The sequence below is a fragment of the Neophocaena asiaeorientalis genome, unplaced genomic scaffold, assembly GCF_003031525.2.
Source record: "Neophocaena asiaeorientalis asiaeorientalis breed wild unplaced genomic scaffold, Neophocaena_asiaeorientalis_V1.1 scaffold134, whole genome shotgun sequence".
In the NCBI taxonomy this organism is placed as follows: domain Eukaryota; kingdom Metazoa; phylum Chordata; class Mammalia; order Artiodactyla; family Phocoenidae; genus Neophocaena; species Neophocaena asiaeorientalis.
In genome coordinates, this window is record NW_020185339.1 from 25,317,730 (window position 1) to 25,341,553 (window position 23,824).

The 23,824-nt window shown below is 53.5% G+C and overlaps 4 protein-coding genes across 6 annotated transcripts in view; all 4 read right to left on the reverse strand.

Annotated features, from left to right (window-relative positions):
* Positions 1-924, reverse strand: part of HOXC5 (homeobox C5) — a 1,784-nt gene extending 860 nt beyond the window's left edge. The window contains exon 1 of the mRNA XM_024736666.1: positions 395-924. Within this exon, the coding sequence (XP_024592434.1) occupies positions 395-848 (454 nt within the window). The 5' untranslated portion in view covers positions 849-924. The remainder of the gene's footprint in view (positions 1-394) is intronic.
* Positions 1-23,824, reverse strand: part of HOXC4 (homeobox C4) — a 60,429-nt gene that overhangs the window by 21,551 nt on the left and 15,054 nt on the right. The window lies entirely within an intron of this gene.
* HOXC6 (homeobox C6) lies at positions 3,260-16,329 on the reverse strand. 3 transcript variants are annotated; one of them, XM_024736664.1, is made up of 3 exons: positions 15,765-16,329; positions 5,127-5,472; positions 3,380-4,402 (listed from the first exon to the last, which is right to left on the reverse strand). In XM_024736664.1, the coding sequence occupies exons 2-3, from the start codon at positions 5,278-5,280 to the stop codon at positions 4,095-4,097; spliced, it is 462 nt and encodes a 153-aa protein (XP_024592432.1). In that variant the 5' UTR covers positions 5,281-5,472; positions 15,765-16,329; the 3' UTR covers positions 3,380-4,094. The 3 variants fall into 3 exon arrangements, with proteins under 3 accessions (XP_024592430.1, XP_024592432.1, XP_024592431.1); XM_024736662.1 differs by lacking the exon at positions 15,765-16,329 and having other exon boundaries at positions 3,260-4,426; positions 5,127-5,738; XM_024736663.1 differs by lacking the exon at positions 15,765-16,329 and having other exon boundaries at positions 5,127-5,638.
* On the reverse strand, positions 20,637-23,710 carry HOXC8 (homeobox C8). Its single transcript, XM_024736665.1, has 2 exons — positions 23,256-23,710; positions 20,637-21,891 (listed from the first exon to the last, which is right to left on the reverse strand). The coding sequence occupies exons 1-2, from the start codon at positions 23,689-23,691 to the stop codon at positions 21,599-21,601; spliced, it is 729 nt and encodes a 242-aa protein (XP_024592433.1). The 5' UTR covers positions 23,692-23,710; the 3' UTR covers positions 20,637-21,598.

Sequence of the window (23,824 nt, forward strand, 5' to 3'; positions counted from 1 at the left end):
ACCCCTCTCCCGCCCCTCCCAAGTCGCTGGAATCTTCCGGAGCGGCAAGCGGCGGCCGAGCCGGCTCCGCAGGGGAGGGAGGAGGGACCGCGGGGGGATCCCCGCTCTGGAGCCCCGCGCTCCTCACCCTTCAGATCCCTCTATTTTTTTAACTCCCTCCCTCTCCCCCCAAAATTGAATATTGCCTTTTATACACGTTTTGTTCCTATGATCCAATTATGTCGTCGTAAATTTGGGCGCACACAGCCTCTAAGCCTTTTAGTGGACAGTTTTACGAGCCATTGATGCCTGGATCGTAAAATTTATGGCCGCAGGTTTTTTTTCTTTATTTGCCCCGCATGGCCTATAAAACCCAGGCGGACCCGAGCGCGCAAAATGAAGTCCTAAAGTTTACCGTGGCTCATGTGCAGTTTGGTCATCCACGGGTAAATCTGTGGCGGGGCCGGTGGCTGGCTCAGTCCGGCGGGCTGCCCTGTCTGCGCCTGCTCCTCTTTGATCTCCCCACTGCTCTTAGCTCGCTCCTCCAGCGCTGGGCGAGCCGCCTTCTGACTGTACATCCCGGGGTTCAGAGGAGCCGCTTCATCTCTGCCCAGAGCGTGTCCCGGAGCGGCCGCGGCGCTGCAGGCGGGGCGGTCGGGGTGAGCCCGGGGGTTGGCAGCCATGTCTACCCCGTGGAGAGAGTTGGAAGGCGCAGGCGGTGGGAAAGTGATGCTTAAGTCCAATCCGCCGTAGCAGTACCTGGATGCCTGCACCTCTGAGGCCGATCCATAGTTCCCACAAGTTTGCATGTTATAGGCAGGGATATTGGGGCTCTGCTTATAGAATGAATTGGCTACGTAGGAGCTCATGGCGGGGAGGGCCCAAAAAAATTTTCTGCACCCTTTTTGATTAAGGGTGATTTGTGACTCTTTGAAGTTGAGGGGTTTTTTGTTCTCCAAAGTGCACAATTTATAGGTGGAGATATCTCTTTCTTTATCCTATGCGCTCTTCCCAAATAAGGGAGCCTTAAATAGAGTCACGTGACTCGAGCGGCCACTCATAAATTTGGCTTGATGACCTCCGGGAGGTTAGTGATGGAAGCCGGCGAAACGCATCTTGATATGTTGGCAAAGCCCAACCAAGGGGGAGAGGGAGTGAGGGAGAGAGAGAAAGAGAGAGAAGGGGGAGAAAAAAAAAAGGTTCTTGGAATTGGGGGGTAGGCGGGACAACGAGCCCACAGCGACACCTGGTGCCTCCTTGGAGGAATTGCAGCCTGGCTCGCAGGCTGGCCTTCAGGACTCTGGATTTTCCACGCTGTAGAGGAGAAGCTGGGTGTTGCTGCAACAAACCACTGAAATGGCCTTTTAAATTGTATTTAATTTTAAGGGGAGATGAGGCTTCACTAGGATGCACAGAGGGTTTGTTCTGTTTTTTGGTTTTCTGTTTTTTCGGGGTTTTCTTGGGTAGCGGATGGCCCCATCCTCCCCAACCCCGGGGCCTTTCAATGTTCAAAAATGGCTGAGGGAAGGGGATTGAGGTAGGAGAGCCCCTACCCAGGCCGGAGGGGGCTTATCTCAGGTTCTCTAAACCAAGGGTCGATGTCCCTTTCCTCTGAGGCCCCAGAGCCCTGATACTGCTGAGGAGGTGCCTGTCAGCCTGAGAAAGTGAACCCAGCCTCTGCAGAGGTAGGCAGGATGCCCAGGAGTAGGGGTCCCGAGTGGGCAGAACTAGATAGGGGGCTCAGGGGACTGAGAGTGCTGGGGACTCTGGGATGAGCCTGGAGGTGAGGAGCCAGGGGAAGATGAGTAGGCCTCCTCACCATGCCAGGGACCCCAGAGTAGCAACAAGGCAATTTTCAATTGTGTGACTGGGTGGATGGCTAGCTGGGTGGGTAAAGAACCAGACACAATGAACTGGAGGACTGCTCTGCATCCCTGGGTATGACCCTGGTGTGGTACCCATGCCAGGTATCTTGGATGGAAAATAGATGTTAATTGAGGGCATGGAGAAGCAAGATTCAAGCTTCCACAAATATTATATGAGCAGGGCAGAGGAAAAGACCTGTTTTGTGCCCTTTGGAGGAAAGGCCTCTGGACCAGGCTTTCCAGGGACCTGGGTTCAGAAGGTCCACAGGAGAGCAATTTCTGAGCTATCTGGAGGTGTCCAAAAGGATCTAGCTGGGGGTGGGGGGATGGGGGTAGGCAGGGCAGGCGCCTGGGCCACCTTCACAGCCTGTGACCAGGGGCTCCGCAGCCATTCGGCCCCTTTACATCCCCCCCCTCCCCTAGCCCCAAGTCTTATTCTTTCCTGCCTGTCTCTCCCCAGGAAATATCCGCCCCGGCCAGGAGAAGCCCCCCTCCCGCCCCCGCTGGCAGAGGCGCTGGAAGGGGCGCTGGCGGGGAATCTGGAAGGTCTGGAAAACTGGCGGATTTTTTCCCTCTGGGAGACCCCCTCACTACCTCACCCCCTAGGTCCACTCAGGTTTCTTTGGCTGGGCTTAGGAGAGAAGGCCTGAGCTGGGGAAGGGCTAGGGTCTGGCTGCGCTCCTCACCGGCCTAGTTTGAGGGGAGAAGAAAGAGTAAGGAACCAGACTGGGGCTGGCGCTGGAAGGAGGAAGGAATTTGGTCCCGGCCACGTCAGGAGTCCCAGAGCAGGCGAGAGCTCAGTTTCCAGGCTTTCTTTTCCGAGATGTCCTTGAATCGCTCAATCTCTGCCGAAGGGCTCGGGTCCCGCGGTCTCCTCTTTCCCTCGGTTCTCCGCCTCCGCCACGTTTCGCAAGAGTCGGCCTGGCGCGGGCCGGGGGCTGCCCTGCTGGCTTCCGGCGGCGCCTCCCTCCTCGCCCCGGGGAGTGGGCGGGGGTGACCTGGGGCCTGGATAATGCGTCCTTTCTGGCCTTTGGGGCCCGGGGTTCAGAAGCCGAGGACCCCAGACTACCAAAGGCAGGAAGAAAGGCCTGTGTGGGGCCGGAGACCACTCCGACCAACCCGGGCTCCCACTCTACCCCCAGCGAAACCCCGTGCGGCCCTTTTTGCGGGGCGAGGGCGTTGCTCTATGTGGGGAACCCGGAGAGGCCTCCCAGCCACCAGCGCGATCCCCGGGAGAACCGGGAGTCAGGGCTCAGCGCCGGGCCGGGCGAGGCGCGTGCAGGGGGCCGGGGGCTCGCAGGCGGCGGGCGGACGCGAGAGCGCTCGGAGCCTGCTCCAAGTTTCACCCCGAGGCCGGAGGGCGAGCGAAGTAACAGAAATCCCGATATAAACTTTAAAAAATAATATCAGTTTTATTAAATATTCGAGAACGGATCCAGAGGTCGGATTTATACAGGAGAGTAACACGACGGGATTTTAAAAATTTATTATTTTTCTCCTACCGGCTAAACAAACGTCATCCACTATTTTTTCTCTTTTTGTACTTTTCCCTCTTTTTTTTTTTCCTTTTTAAGATGGGATTGGAACACGGACGGTGCTAAACATAAATATAAATACAGAGACCACAAATACAGCTAAAAATATTCACACAGAAATGGTCACAGTTTGTAATATGCCATAATGATCCCCAGGATTCTTTAAATACAATTCGCCTGGGCTGGGCATTTGCTGGGGCAGAGGGGCCGGGCGGGGGCTGCGGCCAGGCCCTGGGGGTTGCTGTGGGATCACCACGCGCCCTACTTGGGCCTCCCGCCCTCCCCGGCTGCCACGCCGGGCCCTGAGGCCTGGGAGCGGAGGCCCCCGGGCCCGGGAGCCGGCTCTCTGCGCGGGGGCGGGGGTGGGGGGCGCCGAGAGGGTTGGAGGCTAAGTCCTCGTTTGGAGGGAGATCTGTGGAGTCTGAAGCGAGGTTCAGGCACGAGCCCCAAGGCCTGGGCGAGGGAAGGGGCCTGCAGACGAGCCGAGAACGAGCTAGCGAGGGAGCAGGAGAGGAGGAGGCGCCTTGTGAGAGAGTCTGTGCGGTGAGGGAGGGGGTCCAGAGCTGACTTTTCAGGTCCATATTTGACTCCCTAATTTTGTCTCAGGAAGTCCAAACATCAATTTGTGCCAGTGATAAATACAGAGTGTGTGATTAGGAGGGAGTTGGGGGGAGCGAGGCAGCAGGAGAGAGAGGGGTGGCAGGGACAGTCCTGGTCACTCTTTCTGCTTCTCCTCTTCTGTCTCTTCCCGCTTTTCCTCTTTTCCGCCCAGGCTGTCGACCGCGGCCCCTCCGCCGCCCCCTGAGAGCGTGGACGTGAGATTAGACTCTTTTTTCCACTTCATCCGGCGGTTCTGGAACCAGATTTTGATCTGTCGCTCGGTCAGGCAGAGCGCGTTGGCGATCTCGATGCGCCGGCGCCGCGTTAGGTAGCGGTTGAAGTGAAATTCCTTCTCCAGTTCCAGGGTCTGGTACCGCGAGTAGATCTGGCGACCGCGCCTCCGGTCCGCTCCATAGCCGACCCCTAGAGATCCGGGCACAAAACACACTAAAAACATTCAGCAAGGCACCCTCCGCAGACGATTTAGCCTAGCACAGCCCTGACCCTCCCAACTTGGCCAGCAACTCACGGGCCCCCTCGGGCTCCAGCCTTCTCTCTGCCCTGTCTCCACCCCCACTGGGGGTACTACAGTCAGGATCCCAACTTCATTCAGCGCCCCCCCCGCCAGGTTGGTAGGTGGGTCCCAAAGAAAGGTGGGGTTAGGGTGGGGGACAGAACCAGGCAGAAAGCTGCAAGTCTAAAAGCTGATTTTTGAAAAATCCCAAACATGGGGGATGGGGCCCCATTTCTGAACGACTGGGTTCCCCCATCTCCCCAAGCGTCCTAGCTCCTTGGAAACTTCTCCCCACTTCTCTGTCCCCTCCTCTCCCCCTCCCTTCTCCTCAGCCTGACTCGACTTTGGGGGGCTCCCCCACCCCCTCCCCTCATCCCCTGCCCTGTTCCTGCCCCCTCAGCTCGCCTTGGAGCCCTCCAATCCGTCAGGGGCCGAGGGGGCCAGGCCCCTGCGAGCAAGCGGGAGGCGAGCAGAGGGGGCAGAAGAGGGGGCCCTGTCTCGGCGTCGGCGAGGAGACGAGCGTGATTGTTTTTATGGGGCCATAAAAAACTCTCTCCGCCCGTTCTTCTAGGGAAGCCGGTCATAAAGCCAGTTCAGTTTATTTAATTTATATCTCGGAGCTGTAAAACTCACCACTGTGCGAATTCATTCGCTGCATCCAGGGGTAAATCTGGATACTGGCTTTCTGGTCCTGGGGCGCAGTCCTGCCCTGCTCAGAACTAAAATCCTGAGCGATTGAGGTCTGTGTGTTATGTCCTAAGGTGTTTTGTCTGCAGTTTGAGAGCATGTCTTTCTCCTGGTAAAAGGAATTAGATCCATAGTCATACGGCCCTCGGCTGGAACTGAACACGACATTCTCCTGTGGCGAATAAAAGGGAGTCGAGTAGATCCGGTTCTGGGCAACGGCCGCTCCATAGGTCGAGAAATGCCTCACTGGATCATAGGCGGTGGAATTGAGGGCGACGTTGGGGAGGACGTCCTGGCCCCCGGCGAGGTGGCAGGATAAGGAAGGGTTAGTGAAGTAGGAATTCATCCCTTTGCCTTTACCTGGTCGGGCTATGATTTCTTTAATATTTATTTCTGTCTCCAGTTTGTACTCGGAACTAGATGGTTATAGGGACGGCTCCAATCCAGGACAGACAAAATGACAAAGTCAGCTGACCCCCTCCCAGCCAATCGCAAGCCAGATGTCAAGAAGGGGGAAAAAAATCGCTTCTGCTTCTGTTGATTCCCTAGTTGAGACTAAGTGTGTGCTTTGAAAGTAAGACTTGGATTTCTTTTAAAAATATATAAGTAAGGGAACTGATTTGAGGGTGAAGGAAGGGTGAATGTCCCCGAGCAGGGCCTTGGGGCCCAGAAAAGGAGAGCTACACTCCCAGGAAATCTCTCAGCTCCAGCTAACTTTGCTGTGCTGTAGCCACAGCCAGGGCTGGAGAAATCCCTGTATTTTCAATCTAATTTCATCTTTTATATCTGCCCCCTTCTAAAATTACATCTTGATTTCTCCATGGGAGGAACTCCCTCCCAGCTCAGGGAGATCCCCAGAAATCCTACAGGAAATCCTGGTTTGATACTCCATGGAGTGAGTCCACATCATTAAACCAGTATACTTTTCCGAATAATTTCTTTTAAAAAATCAAAAGTGGAAAGAAATAGCATAAAACATGGTGCTCAGAGGGAGGAGAGTCTGGGGTGGAGGGCGCATGTGGGGAGTCCCTAAGTCTAAAGAGGGAAGAGTGAGACATCAGGGTGCAGTGGCAGAGCTGAGGTGTGCAAAGTAGCCATGCATCTGCTTCCTCTTCCTCCTAGCCCCCCGTCTACCTCCTCCTCAGGACCCCTTTTGGGGGAAACTCATAAAGCATTTTTGCCTAAAAGGGAAGATTTATTTTAAAAATAAATAGGAAAGGAAGAGAAAAAGTAAAAGGTGGGAGAGAGAGAAAAAAAGGAAGAAAGGAAGAAGAAAGAACTCTGAGAGTCTTTCTAGACACATCAACTCCTGTTTATGTTGGTGAGAATTTATGATTTAGAGCCAGCCAGGGCCGTTGGGGTAATTCACATAGGATCCAGCCAGAAAGAGAAGGCCGGCGGGGTTCTGATGGATAGTGAGTGTCTTGCAGGCTCAAAGCCCCTGCCCAGGTCAGAAGCCCCTGCCCCCTCGGACTCTCTGTCCTGCCAAGGGAGGTGCCCCTGGACCTGAGCTCTGGGGCTTGGAGATTCTAGCCAAGGTTTCCCAGGGTGCTCTCACCCAAGGGCCGGCCACACCTAGTGGGGCCGGGCCTCTCAGCAGCCCCCTACCTCCATTTTCTTCCCACCTGGGGGCTGAGAATAAGGAAGAGAAGGTTAGGAAAAGGCGGCTGCGTCCGAGGCTTCTGAGGGAGCCGCAGTGGGCAAACAGAAACAGCGGAAGGTGTGCAGATGTTCTTTTTTTTTTCCCCCTGATTAATCCAAACTTACGTTGATATCGTAACATAGGCTGAAAATGCTTTGAGTTGAGAAAGAGGGGGTCAGTGGGGCAAGCGAGGGGAGCAGTGGAAGCGCATATTTTCGCCTCACCATTTTTTGGTGGTGGTGGGGGAAACTGGCTATAACAAGAACCCGGATGTCTCCGGATTTTATGATCTTTTCCTTCTGTGTAACAAAGCGGAGTAATCAATGGGTAGCAATAAAGCCATAAACGGGACTACGCTGGGAAAAAAACTCGTTTATTCATCTGCTGTAACGTTAAGGTTTCCCTGGAGTGTCTCTAGGGGGGAAAAATAAAGTTTCGAACCCAAAAGCAGACTGTGTAGGAGCTGATGGAGACAACATGTTAGTTAATACATGAACCTTGTTACGGGATGGAAGAGTCTTCCTGCGAGACAATTTGTGTTGGCTTTTAAAAATACAGCCCTAGTCCTTCAGAAAGGAGGGAAATGTGTTGGTATTTAGAAGGGCAGGGGGAAGTCCCCTATAGTTATTAAGGTTCCCCCTCTTGGACCATACTTTCCTCTCCCCAAGGAGATGAAGGGGAAGCATAGAGGAGGATTCTTAAATTAAGGAAGAAAATTTTAGATGAGTTGTCTCATTTTGGGGTGCCATGGCAGGTACACAAACAGACACCAGCGTGAGCTGCTTTTCGCTCTAGAATCCAGCTGTCCTCGAATTGAATTCGTGGCATGCCTGGGCAGTGGTTTCCAACAGCTGGCTGGGGCTCCAGGCCCCCTGGAGGGCAAGAGGGAGAGGGAGAGGGAGAGAGAACTAGGGAAGGGGTGGAAGACCGAGGGGGCTGAACTAAGGAGCAAGTCAGTGCACCCCTGGATACAAGTAGCGCTCTCAGAGTTCCCATCCTCAATTCTGCCCTAAGGGTAGCAGTGTAACATGTAAAAGAGGCCGGAAGAGAGAGTAAATTCCCTCCCCACCCCCACCTCCTTTTCAGAGAGAGATTGCTAGAGGGATAAATCATGTCAGTGATATTTCCTTCAAGATATTAAATTGTTGCAATTTACAACAAATTGAATGATGGAAGATAGGATGTCTTAATGAGGTTTCGCTTTCAATGAGTGTTGATTTTCTACGTGTTTTAAAATCTCTTTCATGGGTGGGTGGGGGAAGGAAGGACCTTGAAAGAAAGAAGGGGCTTCTGGGGAAATGTGCTACAGCTCCCCAGCAAGGATGCCTGGGTTTCCTTGAGCCCCTCCTAAACCAAGTCTGGAGGGGAAAGGGGCCCCAAAGTTGGGGAGAGTCTCCTTTAGGGCCTAAAAGCGGTGGGCGTGGGGGTGGGCGACCTGAGGAACAGAATGTAAGTCTCAGCCCTGGAAAGTTAAGTGTTTTATTACGTCCCTAAACAGAGGGCAGAGACTGAAAGGTCTCACCGATTTATAATGAACAGGAACCAGCTGCTGGGGGAAAGAGGCAGAAATGCTGGACCGGGGGGGAGAAGGGGAAGCAGAAATACAAATAAGTTCCCCTACTGCTTAAAGACTTTCGGCAAAATTAATTTCCAACACACTCTTCCCCCATCACCTTTCATTCCTGAGGAATGAAGCCTTTTTCTTTCAGTTGGATCTTTAATTATGCAGCTGAAATTTGCTGGAAGGATTCGCTCCAAGGGGGGAGAGCAGGTCAGATGAGCCGGGTCTTCCCTCCATTGGATTATATTTTCCTTTTTTCATTTCATGATAATTTTAATTTTTTGGCGAAAGAACAACTGTCTATGGGGGGAAAGCTGGGACTTGGGTTTTTCTAAATATATTTATATTTTCCTGTTAAATTTGTCTGAAAACAATTATAGAAACTCATCAGCAGAAGCAAGAACAGATGTTTTATTAAAACTGCAGCTGAGCTCTGTAAATATGCACAAGTCCTGGGAAGGAGGGGCGAGAACTTGTTCTTTGTTTCTATAAAACAAGCCTAGAGAAATCAGAGAACACCCCCCATCAGGCCCATAGGTCTCCGACTTGGTCTGCCCCCTTCGGCCTCCGGAATCAGGCATCGGAGGGGGTTTGGCAGAAAGAGCGGTTCGCTTTCAGAGTTGGAATTAGTGGATTCAAAAACAGAATTCCAAAAACACAGAAAAGGAATAAAGGTGGAAAGTTGCCCGCTCCCTGCTCCCTGTTTCAGCCACCCGCCCCCATCCAAAACACATGCTTTTCATGAGTGCTAGTTATAGGAGAGAACTTACAGTAGGTGCCCTGGGCCTGAGTCGGGGGCAGTCATTGGTCTGGAGTCCCCAAAGTTGCATTGGAGGCTGGGCACTTGAGGGTTTCCCAGGGCAAGTACAGGGCTCCTACTCCAGCCCTACCCCGCTCCAGGCTGGGGGCTGCGGGCCTGTGTAGCTCTGAACTGGGGAGAGGGTGGCTGGGACTGGACGCTGGCCCTGGAGGGGTTCATGGGCAGGCCTCATCTTGCCTGCCTTTGCTTTCCACTCTGCTCTGGGAAATATATTAATTTCTTGGGTAAGGGTATCTGAAGTGAGAGGGATGAGATCTGGAATTTTTATTTGGGGACAGTCTTCTCCAGAGGTCCTGCTTAGTTCGTATTCTGCCAGTCTTCTCTCTCTCCCCAGATCCCCCAACTCTGCACCGATGTCTGTGACTCACCCAGCCTCGCACACAGATACACACACTCCATTCCTGGCTGCCGGCGCCACCAACTACAGCTCGGCGCCTCTGGAGGCTGCTCAGGGACGTGGGCACTGGAGCCGCAGGACTCAGCACTCGGCCTGAGCGCCTGTCTGCCTGGAAGCCACTATAGCTGCCGACCCACCCCTTCAATCCTCGACTTCCAGGGCAGGAGAGGAGCCGTTGCCCCACTGGTCCCTTTTGTGCCACTGGGCGAAGGCTGAAATCCCTCTTGCAGAGAAAGCTGAGTTTCAATAATTGTTCAGCTCACCTCACAATAGCACTGTTTGGTTAAGGCTTTGCTGTTCTAGAGTGACTGCTCAGTTGGCCCAACTGACTTATGATTGGATTTTTTTTTAATTTAAAAATTAAAAAAAATAAATCCTACTCCAAATGCCTAGTGTTTTGTGTATGAGCTCCTTTGATCTCCACAGAATCCAGAGTAAAAGGATTGCAGAGAGAGTTTCCTAGTCTACCAGATAGCCTGAACACGGGGAACTGTGTCTGCTTGGGGATACCAAAACAGAGCTGACGCAAGGAGCCCCCAGCTTCTCAAAGATCCAGTGGGGAAATTGTCTGAGCTCATACCTCCCCATACACACACTGCATTGCAAAAAAGAATGCTTTTTCATCTTTCAAAGTTCAGGCATGGAAACTCTTGGAGAAAAGTGAAATTTGACACACCCAACCCGGAAATGGATCCCATTTGGGGGTGCTGATATTCTGGGGACAGGGCCCAGGCTGGCTAGCTGAATGGAGTTGGGGGTCAGCAGGGAGGGGGGAAGGAGGAAAAGGCCAGATGGGGGCATGTCAAGTGCCTGAGAACTGCCCCAAACACCTCAGAGGCCTGGGCTTTTGAGCTGAGCCGTTGAGAGGCTGCCCAAGCTGCTTTTGCTTTATTTACAATTAAACAGAGGAGAAAGGTACCTGGAGGGACGCTGCTAACTCACATCATATTTTCTCTTTTCCCTCTCTCTGTCCAGATTTCTGCCTGACCTTTCCTTATCACCACTCCACTCAATGCTGCTACCATTAGCAGACACAAACTCCCACACCGGCATTTGTTCGGCTTCTCAATTCACTTCTCTGGCTGAAGGTTCAAAAGTAAAATACGTCCTCAGCATCTCTGTCCCATAACACTCAGCCCTGAGCCCCTTTCGGCTCCCTCTGGAAGAAATCATTTTTGGCTTTGGGCGCCTGGCCCCCAAGCCTCCCACCTCTATCCCAAGCAGCTGAGGCGGGGGCATACAGAGAGACTTTGGACATAGTATCTCATCCCCACCGGGAATGGGGAGGGAACTCAGACCCTGAGTGACATTTCAGGGAGGGAAAGCAAGTAGCCGTGCTTGGCCCAGGAGGGAAAAGGAAAATTCAGAATATTTTTGGCCCCCAGAATAAGGGCAAAGGATCCCCAACTTCCTGGCTTCTCTTATACCCCTCCACACCGAGCACTGTTTGGACCCCTTTTGGAGGTTTATGAAAATTGTAAAGTTCAAGAACAAGGCATTTATGACGTCACAGTGAGTTGTCATGAGGAAATTGTAAATGTCATAAAAGTTATGTACGGCTAGGTTCTGTGTGTGGTTCCCCGCCTCCCCTCACTTTGTCTCTCGCTTTCCCCTTCTTCCCCTGGTCTAAGTTTTCCCACTTGAAAATAAAATGTTATTATGTTCTAGAACAATAAGCCAACAATGAAACATCATCCTCATTTCCCTATAAATAATTTTATCCTTTATTGTTTGCAGACCTAAAAGAACCATTTAATCTGCGCTGGCGAAAAGAGGGAGAGAGATGGGGAGGCGAGAGATTAATTTCAGAAACTAGAATATTACTTACTTCCATGATACTCTTTCAGATTTGATAGCCAGGAGCAAAATTAGAGGCAAACAGCGGCCTCTCCGACTCTACACCTGGTGGGATTGGAGATTTATAGGATCTTTAGTGAAGGGGCAATTTAATTTTGTAGGATTTGCTTAAATTGACTGCTATTTTGGGGGACTGAGGAGAAGGGAGGGTGAGGGGAGAGCGACATGCTTTATCTAGCTTTATGAATCCGTCAACGTTACCCTGATTTAAAAACCCAACAACCTATGTCTCAGGGAAAACTCCTGCAGAAAGGAGTGAGGTGAGGGGGACTCAGCTTTCTCAATGAGTGTGGCCCCCTTAACCAAGCAGTTGCCAGGGGGAAGGAAGAAAAGCTGGAGGCTGTTCTGTCTCTCCACCACCGGGACACCCGGAGGTTTATGGTGTCCCCATAATTCCCCCCACCCTATAAACAGTTGCCCTATTTTAGGACGATTTCTGCTTCCTCCCCTCGGAAAGGGAGAGTGAGGGAGGTGGTAATGGCGGGAGCAGGGTGCCGGAAAGGGGAGGGAGTTCAGGATAGCGCTGTACTTTGTTCTCCTGGGTGAGTTTGCTGGTTTGGCGGGTTTCTGACGCAGGGTGGCAGCAGACAAAACAAGTAAACAACTCACAGACACAATAAACAGGGGTGGCTGCGGCGCCGTGGCAGAGGCCGGGTGAGGAGCACACTTTGGGGGTAATGTCACCCTGGCACCCGGGGGCCACCCAGGCCTAAAAGCTCAAGGCTTTGGTGCCGGTGGAGAGAAGGTGGGAAAGAGCTGCACGCCTCGGGACCCGCAGCAAGTCTGGACAGGAGATTCTGGGGAGAAACCTGATCACCTAGGGAGTGGAGGAAAAACACCCACCAGCCCCTCTCCCGTCCTTACTTTCTTTCCTGGGCATTTTAATGGACATTTATACTCCCCCCACCCCGCTCTGTCTTTCCCTGGGCCCAGAAGAGAGAAAGAAGGCTGGTTAATTCCCAGCCCTGGCCCACACTCAGTGCTTTAAGCCTGCAGGCGGTGAGACCCAGCTTCTTCTGCCCCATCAGCCATCTCCCCGGTTTAGGTAGCAGAGAGGATTAAAATAAAGTCCCACCGGTAACCAGATCTGGGTATTTGGGGAACTTAGAGAGCCCCTAATCTGACCCACAGATGACACAGGCAAAGCTGGGGCCCCGTGAGCGGCCAAGGCGAGCAGGGGCGGGGGAGAGATGCTCACCACACCCCTACCCGTCTGGCTGGCTTTCCCCGCGGCCTCTCCAGGCACCCTAGCTGGCAGCCGCCCCTGACCACCGCCCAGAGGCCACCTTATTAAGCACTCCAATGCCCTCCGCCACCTCAGCAAGGCTTCAAGCACCAGGGCCCAGCGACTGCTCAGAACTGCTCACAGGCCTACCTCACCCATGAAAGGTTCCCACCGAACCCACTTTCAACACAACCGGGTTCCCCTGCTAAAACGGTCCTGAGCTGGGGAAGATTGCAGGGAGGTGTGGAGAGAAAGCAGAAGGGAGTCAGTCTTTCCCCAGCCCAGCTACTTGGACAGCGAAGGCAATAAGGTCTGAGAAAGCCTTTGTGGCATCCCTTGGTTACTGACACCCACATACTCCGATTCCAGCACGAACACATTTTCAGCAGAGCACGCACAGAGGGCACCCAGTGCCTCCTTGAGCCCATGCCCACCTAGTGAGGGCTAACAAAATTTCACAGGCACATAAAACGGTGTTTGAGTGAATACAGGTATGGCTATATACAATTAACCATTGAGAAAATATGAGTCTGTACATATTCATGCGTAAGTCTGCGCCTGTACATTTCAGCCTCTATCTAATAAATGTATAAAGCTACCAAGTCTGGTTTCGGAACACAACAGCCAACCCAACAAGGCCGCCTTCTCCAAACAAGGTCTCATTCTTCGTGGGGATCACAACTGTCAGACCAGGGAGAGAAAGGGTTTGCTTTGCCCATTTCTCCTTAGCTAGGAGCTGGTGCATGAAATACAGCCCGTGGCAGGACTGACAAAGCCCCGTAAGGGGCAGGCCTGAAGTGCCCAAAAGAGTGGGCTCAGAGCAGACTGCTGGGGGCCCTGGGCTCCAGGGAGTGTCACCAGACCCTGACCCACGGACTCAGGGCTTCCGTCCAGCCTTAGTTCTGGGTGTGCAGAGTCCTTGGGCCTGATGCTATTCTCAGCTGCCCGGGCTATTATTAGACAATCACAGCAGTGCTCTCCCTCTCTAAGGACCTTGTCTACAGGGAATCTGGCCTGCAAGGAGGCTGAGGGCTGCCAAGGGTGGCCCCTGTTGTGTTTCAGTTTGAGCACCATCGAGGGAAAGAGAGCAGGGAAAGAAAATCGAAAGTAAGGAGGGAAGGAAGGGGCTGGCATCTGGGGCTGGGTTTTTTCCCTGGCCAGACTAGAACACAGAAAACCAGGGCCAGTCACTGTTGCTACGCTGTCTCTGCATCTCTCTGTGTCCTGAGGAGGAGTCTAGGGGTGAAGGGAGTGAGGGCCTGCAGGACCCTAGCCAGGAAGGGACAGAAAATCAACTGATAAAAATATTATATAAGGACATTTCAGGACGGTGCTGTTAACCTGACAACCACGAACCCTAGCACGCTGAAGTCTCACCAGCCACGTTCGGTTAGATCCCTGTAGGCCGAGGGGAATACCCCAGCCTTGCCCAGGCCCACCCCTCCAAAGGAAGGGGGGCCCTCTAGTATTCCAGGTGAACCCCTACTGGCCTGAGAGGCCTTCTCCAGAAACTGTTGTCCTCAGGGGTGAACAAAGGAGACTTGTCCGTAATGGGGGTAGGGGAGGGAAGATTCACCGTCAACTCGGGCCCAAGGGGTTTGATTTGAATGCAGTCGAATTATATTTTTAAGAATTTGATAAAAAAAGGTTATCCACCCCCCTCCCCCCCACCAGGCGACCGGTCGGGGTTTAAACAGGAAATCGAGGAGTGATCCCCTCCCCCACTCGGGCTTGGCGGAGAAGCCCAGTCGCGCGGTTGGAAGAGGATGGGGGTGGGTGCTCTTGGCTCGGACTGGAGGGGACTCTGGCCCCCAGACTCTCGGATCTCTCCAGGAATATGCACCCCCCTCCCCCAGCTCTGAGGTGTGTCTGCCTGGGTGTGTAAGCGATTGTGTGTGCATCACCGCCCTTTACAAACAGAAGCTCACACATATAGGTGCCACCTCGGACCCAGGCCAGGGAGCAGGGCGGGGTCATATATCAAGCTGCAACACATTCAGGGCTACGTACATTTGGAAGAAATTAAGCCACTGTGTTATGAAACCATGTGTGTTGGGTTAAGAGTATACAACACGCCATTAGCACCAATTACTAAGAAGCTCCCGAGCGCCCGGGACCCTCCAGGCCGCCCAATTCTGACGTCCCTATCCCATGAGCCAGCCGTGCCTTGAGTCCTCACTGTCTCCGCTCACCCAGGACGCCCCGCCAGCGAGGCCTGGTCCTGTCCCCACCCATCCTTGGGCGTCCCCAATTCCCACCTCCGCCCCAGACAGGGCAGATTCCAGCCCAGAGCAGCCAGGCGACGCGGATGAAGCAGCCCAATGGATATCCTGGGTGGGGTGGCGGCGGCTGGGGGTGGGGGACTCCGGGCCGCGGGGAGAGAAGGCAGATTGGCCCCCTTTCTCCAAGCACAAGATGGCTTTTGAGTACCGAGTACCGAGTCCTCCAGCCCCACCCCCACCCGTCCACCCGCAGTGCAGAGCACCTCCCATCTTTCCATCCGCTCGAATGGGGGTGGGAGCAGGGGTGGGCAGACGCTGTCCCCTCCGCCGACGCGCACCAGCCACCAGCCTCCCCCGTAATTGCCAATTAACAGGCGCAGCCGCCCGCCTAGCTGCGCTCTCTTCCTGCTCATCTGCTCGGTCCTGGGCCCGCACTGCGCATGTGTGAGCTCTAGCGGTCGCGCTCTCCCGGAGACAGGGAGGAGGCTGCGGAGCAGGGAGGGGGCGGTGGAAAGTTTGTTTGGGGGTTGGGGGCCAGACTCTGCCCAGGGAGCAATGGCTACAGCCTACAGGTTCTCTCTCCTGCCCTGGAGTTTGAGCTCCGGGCCCCCTCTGTCCCAGTCCCATTAGCCAAGAGGCCGCAGATCTATAAAACGTAGGGACATGGTCCGCGCACTAGACCCAGGCCTTGAGCCCCACCGGTGCAGTCCTGTGCCCCCCCGACCCCCAATTTCAGCGTATAGTGACATAAGGACAACACACTTCCCCCACTACCATATTCCAATTTAACCCAATTTCTTCCCCTCCCTCCCCTTCCCCCACCATTAGTTACATATTTGAACCAATAAGGAAACACTTACCGGGCGCTGCTGTCACTCTCCCTCTCCCTCTCTCTCTCTCTGCCTCTCTCTCCCACTCTCTTTCTCGTCTTCCCTCATTCTGTGCCGCTGCCGAGACTGCTTCAGCTCCACATACATATATATACTTTATATAAATTTAAAAATAAAAAAGAGTAGTCCCAATAATCAAAAAGCCAAATAAATTTGAAGCAGAGTTGCGAGAAGGAGGCAGGAGTGAGAGCCTGGGAGAGGGGAGGGGCGGAGGCAGCTGCAGCTCCCTATCTCAACTGCTCCCGCATTCCTCCTGCCCCTTGGGGGGCTAGAGGGTCGGGAAGGGAGAGAGGGGTGTCCTCTACTCCTGCCTCTCCCCCCACCCCCCTCCCCAGGTGCTTCCAGCTTCCAGCAACTCCATCTGGGAGGAAAGAAATTAAATGAGGGGAGAAAATAATTATTAATCAGATTAATTTTTAAAAAATACTGGTAATGAAGGGAGCGCCCAGCGCAGGTTTCCCTGGCAATGGTTAGGCTCTTACAGGGAGGACTGTTCTGCGGAGCGCTCCGAACGGACAAACCACAATAAAAAGTTCACGTTCATGGATGGAATCCACATGACTTCTTGTGGCCAATCCAACTTGTGAGTCGATCGTAAACTTTTATTACTCAGCTGTAAATTTTCTGCAAACAACCGGGAATGCGATGCATTTGTGTAGCGTGTGCAAATGGGCGCCACGGTCGCCATGTTTACCCAATTCTCTCTCAGAGGGAACTGCTCCTGGCTAGCGCGGAAAGGGCAACGGGGGAACTTGACAGGAGAGAAGGAAGGATTCTGGCCGCTGAGTCGGCTGCCTCCCTTTGCCATACCGAATTTTACATATTTTCCTTAATAAATGGGGTATTAAGGCTGGCTCTGGCAGAACCAAAGCTTTGCAAAGGTTTGTGGCATTGGGGCAGTGCCGGCGGCGGCGTGAAGGGACTGAGAAGGGATTCACTCCCTACCCCTGCTCCCTCCCCACCCCTGTTTTTTCTAGGAAGAGAACAACATCCTTCCCAATGGGGCGTCCGGGAAGCCCCCCCACCACTCCACCCCAGCTGGGAACGGGAGGGGCAGGCGGCTGGAGGCCTCATAACCAAGCCTGACCTGGCCACGGTCTGAAGAGCAGAGAGGGTTGAGACCGGTCCTGGGCAGTCCTGCGGAGGCAGCAGGAGGGATGGGAAGCGGGGGCAGCCTCTAGAACCCCCAAAGCGCCCATCATCCCCAGGTTCCTTTCTCAGAGAAAACGAATGACATTTTTTCCCCAAGACCATCCCTAGTGTCAGGTCTCCTCAGTTCCTAGGTTCAGACGGCAGCTTCCTCCTAATCTTTCTAGAATTAAAAATAAAATAAAGGACCACGATCTTGGCTCCCACTTCTTTTTCCTTTGGGTGCGTGGTCATGTGAAGCCTTTTCTGTCTTATCAGGTGGCCCACACCCGCCTGCCTTTTTCAGAAAAATTCTGGTATCTGGGCAGCTGGGACACACCTTGGAGGCTCTGAAAAAAAAACCAATTCTTCTCTAAATTCCACCTTCCATGCTAAACACCGAGCACCCGAGACTCCAGACCCCTCATTTTGGCGATGAATCCAGCGTGGGGGAGCCCAGAATAAATTCCCCCATCAAGACTATTTGCCAACCATTCTCAGCCCAGCCACTTTCCCCACCAGCTGGAGATCTGAAGGCGTAAAGTTCTTCCCTTGGTCCCAAATTAAGCTGGCATGGGAACTTCCGTGGCTGGGTGCCCCCACCCCAACCAACAGGGGGTCCCTCATCCCCTCCCCAAACTTCCTCCATAGTAAGAGAAGCAGTTCCCTCAGCCGGATGCAGAGACCTCGTTCCTTTTACAAACCCACCCATAAATTTTATAACAGGTAGTTAAAAATTACGACAAGGAAGCGCTGGCCCAGCTTTTCACAATGGGCCGAGGGGAGAATGGGACAGCACTGCGGGCAGTTCACCGGAAATTTTACTTCTAGTCTGTGGCATAACCTGTCCTGAGTTCACTTTAACTGGGGCGGGGTGACTCTCTCTAGCCAACACGCGGCCACTGGGGCATCTCATTTAGGGAAGCTGAGGCTGGGGAGGCCAATCCACTCTCCCATCTCTCCCAAGGAACCCTTTAGGGCACTCACTACCTCCCTCACCCCCCAGATCCCCTGCGGGCCCGCTACTCCCTTGGCCTCTGCAGTGAAGTGGGGAGGAGAAAAAATGCCGAGAATTTTCAAAAATGCCAGAGAAACGAATTTGCCCCCCAACTTAATAGCTGCATTATCCCTTCTCTACGGTTGGGGTTAGAATAATAAATGTGGGGCGAAATGAGCGAGATGCTTCAACTCAGCAGTTTGAAAGATACTATTTTTCACAAATCACAAGTAGCTTTCGGAAGCCACTTTGATTGGCTAATAAACAAGTAAAGAATGGGAGAATGTCCTATCTGCTGCAGCCGTATGGTCCTCATTCCGGTAATGGGACGGCGGGAGCATTTGGGAGGACGCGTTTCTAAAGAGAGTGCAACCCGCTCGCAATTAAGTCCCCCCATAAAATGGGTTTTGCCTCCTTTTCTCTCCAAACGAGAAAACAGAGGCGGTGGGCACCAGGGGTGGGGGGTCAGGTGCTGCAAGAGGGGGCGGCTGGAGCTCTCTTGGTCTGGCCCACCCGAAGCTTCGCATGTCAAGCGATGCCGGGTGCCAGACGCACCCAGCCCTCCGACACCGGGCTTGGGGCCACCAGCACTGCACGGCCGGGGTTGAATGGGACATCGGGTGTGGCGAAAATTCGGCGAGGTTCTTCGAAGCCACTTAGTGTAGGGTCAACCCACTCGGCTACCGGGCCAGCGATTTGTATTAATAGCAATCAGAAGTCCACATTTAAAAATGAAACGGCCCTCGTCGGCCCTTGGAGTGTGGACGCCTGTGGGAAGGCCTGAGGTCGGAGCGAAATGCTCTCTTTTCAGGCCTCCCCGGAGGGTTGCCGGTGTTTCCCGCAGCAGACGGGGTTACCTGGATGCCCCGCGGCTGGCAGCAGGGACCCCAGGTTCCGAAACATTTCCCCCAGAGCTGCTCAAAGCTGTTCCCGGCTGCCTGCAGCCTGCGCTTCCAATCGGCAGCCTCGCTGGGGCTGCAGGAGTCCTCCGTTAATGACGCCAGATCCAATCCTGTGTTCAGAACCACTTTGAGTGGGAGCCAGGCACCCAGATGCGGGTGAAATTACACAAAACTAGAGTCGACCTGGGCCTAAGTCTGGGAAAATCATTGACCAGGGAACAGAGACAGAGAGAGACAGAGAGAAGGATCTGACCTCAAAAATATTTCAGTCTTTGGGGGTCTGGTTTTTAAGACCAGAAGATCCCTTCCCCTCCCCTCTCCCCCTCTCATGACTGAATCAGATGACTTGTATCTCTGGAATTTGGTATTATTTGACCAGGATCTTACTGGCATAAACAGATTTCTCTGTCTAGGACCCTCCAGGGAGGAGCGAGAGCCACCTTGCCCCCCTGAGTCCCTTAGCCTTCGACCCTTTATTTTGGGGAATGAGGAGTCCAGTGAAGACTGTCCTTACCCCGCTGTGGCTGGGGTGGGGGACTGTACATTCAGCAGCAGCCCCCAACCCAGGCCAACTGAGCCACGTTATAAGGGCAGGGCAGGCTGCCCAACTGCCAAGGTGAAGCCAGGAGCGGGCTTGAAACAGCCAGAACAGAGGCTGGGGTAAGTGCAAGCGGGCTAGGTGACAGCGACGGCTCTGTGCTGGCCACATTCGCAGTTCAGACTGTGGGCCCATGCTGTTGGCATGCCAGTCCACTCACCTTCTCCTTCCCTCCTCTCCCCTGGGCGTAAGCTTCCTAGCCCCCCAACACTCAGGCTTCTTCCAGCCAAGCCCTCCAGACTGCCTTGAGCCTCACATCCTTCCCACCCTGTTCATGGTCTAGTGCTGGGTGCTGAGTACCAAGGGTTGGCCATGAGGGGCATGTGGAGATGAGAAAGCACACCATTGCCTCATCCTCATCCTCAGCCCCAGCCCCTGGAAGAAAAAGGCCTAGTTGCCGGAGGGGCACAGGGGCAGAGTTTTGGTCTGGGCCCAGCCCAGGACGAGGAGGAAGAAGAGGGATAAGTGGGGAGAAGATGCTTTCTTCCCATTGGGATCCTGGCATCCAGAAACCCACTTTGTTTGGAGCCAAGGTTCTCCCAAGAGCATCTTCCTCCTCCTCCCCCTCCCCCTCTTCTTCACCTCCCCGCTTTCACCTGCCCTCCCAGTCCAGCCTGCTCCTCTCCACGTGAGTGCCCCCAATCCCAAGTCAAATCAGTGGAGGAAACCTTTACCAGAGTGTTGAAAAAGAAGCAAAAGGAGGGGAGGGCGGTAGAGAATGGGGGGGGTGTGCTGGGGAAAAAACAAGTCAGTCATTGCAGCTTCAACTATTTTTCTCCTCTTTTTTTTAATTATGACTCACGTATACAATACAAAGTACTTGGACCAGAAACAGGGCTGCTGGGACACAAAATCTACATTCATAGCTGGACATAAAGACAAATGACGAAAAATTATTATTATAGATATATTTTTAACGTTTTTTTCCTTTCGAGCACATTGCATAAACAGAGAATTCAAGACAGAGTTAACTATACATTCAGTGCAACTTAGTTCTACTCTACTGGGGTTAGAAGCACAATAAAAGCTCACAGGACCGGCGGGCTAGGCAGTCTCAGTTGTTGGGTTTTTCTTATTGAAATAAGCAGCAACAAACGACAGCAAAACCGCATTACAAATACTCTCAAAGCGGGATTTCTTCCTATAGGTAGTGATAAAATACGTTGGAGGTTTCTTACTTTTTTTTTATTTTAAATTTTTTCTCTTTTTTTCTCCCGTATTAGGATGTTTTTAAATTTCTCTCTTTTTTATTTTTTTCAAGATTATTGCAGGTTCCCTTTAGGTAGTATGTTAAAGATTCATTATTATTATCAGTATTATCAGTATTATTATTATTTTCATGACTATGGTGATTTCTGAGCGCTCACCAATGCAGCTCAGAGGAAGCTGGGCCCAACAACAGAAATTAGACAGGAAAGGGGAGGGAGGCATGGGCCCGAGTGACCATGGGATGGCTAGGTAGGATCTTAGCGGGTGACTGCAGGCTCCTATCTACCCCGTGGAAAGGGAGGGGGGAGGGGGAGACCCCCATCTGCTTCAGGTTTCCATCAGGTTCCTAGAGAAAGTCAAGGGAGTCTTTCTGAGCGGGGAGCCCCAGGGAGGGAGAGGGGATATTCCTCGCTATCCTTTAAAAAATGTCTTTGAACATCTTCCCTTTCTTTTCCTTCCTTCCTTCAATTTTCTGTCCTTTGGGGGAAAAAAAAGTCAATCTAATACACTAATCCTAGCTTGAAAACAAAGCCGCCACGAGTCTTCTTCTGCAGTTTGAGGGGGTTCCCCTCTAAAATAAATACCAGAGAAGCAGGGAGGTGGCAGGGTGGCAAGACGGGGGCCGGGAGAAGGGGCAAAGACGCCAGGTCTCAGACCTTAAAATCCAGCCAGGACTAAGAAGGGTGGGGGGACGGACAAGTGTGTGTGTTGGGGCAACGACTGAGACAGAGACTCGGAACTTTTCACTGTGTCTCGGTCTCCCCCCTCCAGTCCCCAAACAAATAAAGATCCAGGGAAGTCCAAAGGTAATAAAACCCGAGCTGCAAGTATCTGACAGGTAGTTGGTGTTTTGAGTGTCATTCTATTCTCTATAAAAGCAAATGACAGTCGTAAACTTCTCAATTTATCCGCTACCATAAAACGAAACTTCAAGGGAGTTGCTAAAGGGGGGGGGTCCTCTCTTTTTTGCTCAGTCCTTGTTTTCTTCCTTTTCCTCCTCTTCTTTCTCCTCTTCCTCATTTCCTTCTTCCTCCACCTTCTCCTCGTCTCGGGCTCCTGGCAGTTTATCCTTGTTGTTCTCCTTTTTCCACTTCATCCTTCGGTTCTGGAACCAGATCTTCACTTGTCTCTCAGTCAGTCCCAGGGCGTGAGAGACTTCAATTCGGCGCTTTCGTGTCAAATAAGGATTAAAGAGAAACTCCTTTTCTAGTTCCAAGGTCTGATACCGGCTGTAAGTTTGCCTTCCGCTGCGCCGCCCCGGAGCTGGACAGAACAGAAGCCCAGTCTGGTTATGTTTGGGTGGGGGCCTGGCTTTCCCCTGTCACTCTTCCTCCCCTGAAGTCCCCCCTGTGGTCTGCCCAGTTCCCCTCCCTCCTGCAGAAAAGGCAAGAGTGGAAATCAGGCAAGGGCAGGAAAGTTTGGGGGTTTGTTTTGGCTTGGCTTCACCTTGGGAGGTGGGGGGGCAGGGACTGGGGTCTCTCTGGAAAGGAGGGGCTGGCAGAGGCCAGGGGGGCACTGTAGAGTCTCCCCAGGCCTGCAGTCCCAGAAAACTGGCCCTTGCAGCTTTGTTCACAGTGCAGAGGGGCATTGGGTGAGCAAGGCTGGGGACAGAGTCTGTTTCTAAAAGGAAGGCATAAGGGCTGGGGGTGAAGAAGTGGGGCTGTGTTCACTGCCCTTCCTCGGATCTCTCTGCCTAATGCTTTTCCAGAAGAAAAATAATTGATCTTCTGGAATGTATCACTGCTTGGCCTGACTGCTAACTGGAGACCAGCAAATAAATCACGGGCCATCCCTACTGGAACTTGTCACCTTCTCGCGTCCCCTTTTACTTCGAAACTGGGCTCTGAGGGGCCACCCTTGGAGGGGCTCATGACCTGAGCTGCCCTGAGGGTCTCAGGGAGACCCTGCAAGCCTTTGACTGGGGACAGCTTGGCGAGGGTCCCCCAGACCACAGAGCTCTCTAATCTGCATGGCCTCCATCCTTTCTGGGACTCTTTTTTCTTCTCCTTGACTCTCTCTCTCTTCTCTCCAACTGAGGGAAGTAAAGCAAAGTTGGGGTAGTGGCCCTAAGGCTAGCTCTCTGAGAGAAGGTGGTGGGTGCCCCAGACAGGCAGAGCACCTGTCCTTGGGGTCCCGCCACCCTCTGACCCAGCTAGGGGAGAGAAGCAGGGGTCTCCCTTCACCCCAAGACAGCCTGGCCACTGTCCTGGACTGAGGCTGTCTGCCTTATGGAGAAACTGGCTTGCTCCAAACGCTGATAACCTCAGGGTCTCTGGCCCCTTCCCAGCCACCTCCCCAACTTTGACTAAAGATGATGAGAGGGAGAGAAAGAGGGGTGGAGGGGAGAGAGAGAGAGACAGACTGACAGAAGTGGAGAAAACGTTTTTTTTAACGCTTTGCACCCAGACACCACCTTTTCCCCCACCTTCACCCCAATCCCCCAGGCGAACTCCGTGCCCCACCCCCAGCTGAACCTCCCAACCTCCAGAAACCCACTCACGCCCGGGGGTGGGGCCCGAGAGAGCCCCAAGCCAGGAGGTAAAGCGAGGGCAGACAAAAAGGAGGCAAGGGCGGGGGGAGACCCCGGAGCGCGGGAGACCAAGGGGGAAAGAGAAAAGGCTTCTCACCGTGGGGTCTCATCCATGGAAACATGAGGCTGGGAGACGAGCTTTGATTTAAGTGGCCTTGTCCTTCGCTACTGTTAGTGTTGGCGGAGGATTTACAGTCGGGATATGGCACCACGCTCGCCTCTTGCTGAGCCCCATAAAGGGACTGTCTGGGGAGCGCCTCGTAGCCATAGAATTTGGAGGCGTCTCCGTGGCAGCTCAGCGAGCACGGGTTCTGCTGGTAGCCCGAGTTGGAGATGCCCGAGGTGCCGTGGTGGAAGAAGTCTTGGACGTGGTGCGAGGCGTGCTGGAAGCCGGGCGCCGAGCCGCCGGGCCCGTACACCAGCGCATGGCTCCGGCCCACGCTCTGCGGGAAGCGGCAGTCGTAATAGGCCGGCTCCAGGGACTCGCCGCCTTTGTACTTGGAGAACAGGGGGTTGACGAAGTAGGAGCTCATGCTGGGCACATGAAAACCCGCCGCCCTCTCCCCTCTGGCTCCCGACTCCCCCGCCCGGGACCCCGAAACTGCCCTCCCCCCGGGAGCGATCCCTAGGCCGGCCGGCTCCCCGGGGCGGCGGGCCGGGCTGGGC

Bases quoted from the DNA above. Each gene is read 5' to 3' on its own strand.
- HOXC6 (XM_024736662.1), bottom strand. From the start codon at position 5,526: ATGAATTCCTACTTCACTAACCCTTCCTTATCCTGCCACCTCGCCGGG. The intron at 4,427-5,126 runs GTGAGTTTTACA...GAATGTTTTTAG, and splicing joins GCGAATGAATTCGCACAGTG to TGTGTTTTGTGCCCGGATCT.
- HOXC8 (XM_024736665.1), bottom strand. From the start codon at position 23,691: ATGAGCTCCTACTTCGTCAACCCCCTGTTCTCCAAGTACAAAGGCGGC. The intron at 21,892-23,255 runs GTGAGAAGCCTT...TGTTCTGTCCAG, and splicing joins TCCATGGATGAGACCCCACG to CTCCGGGGCGGCGCAGCGGA.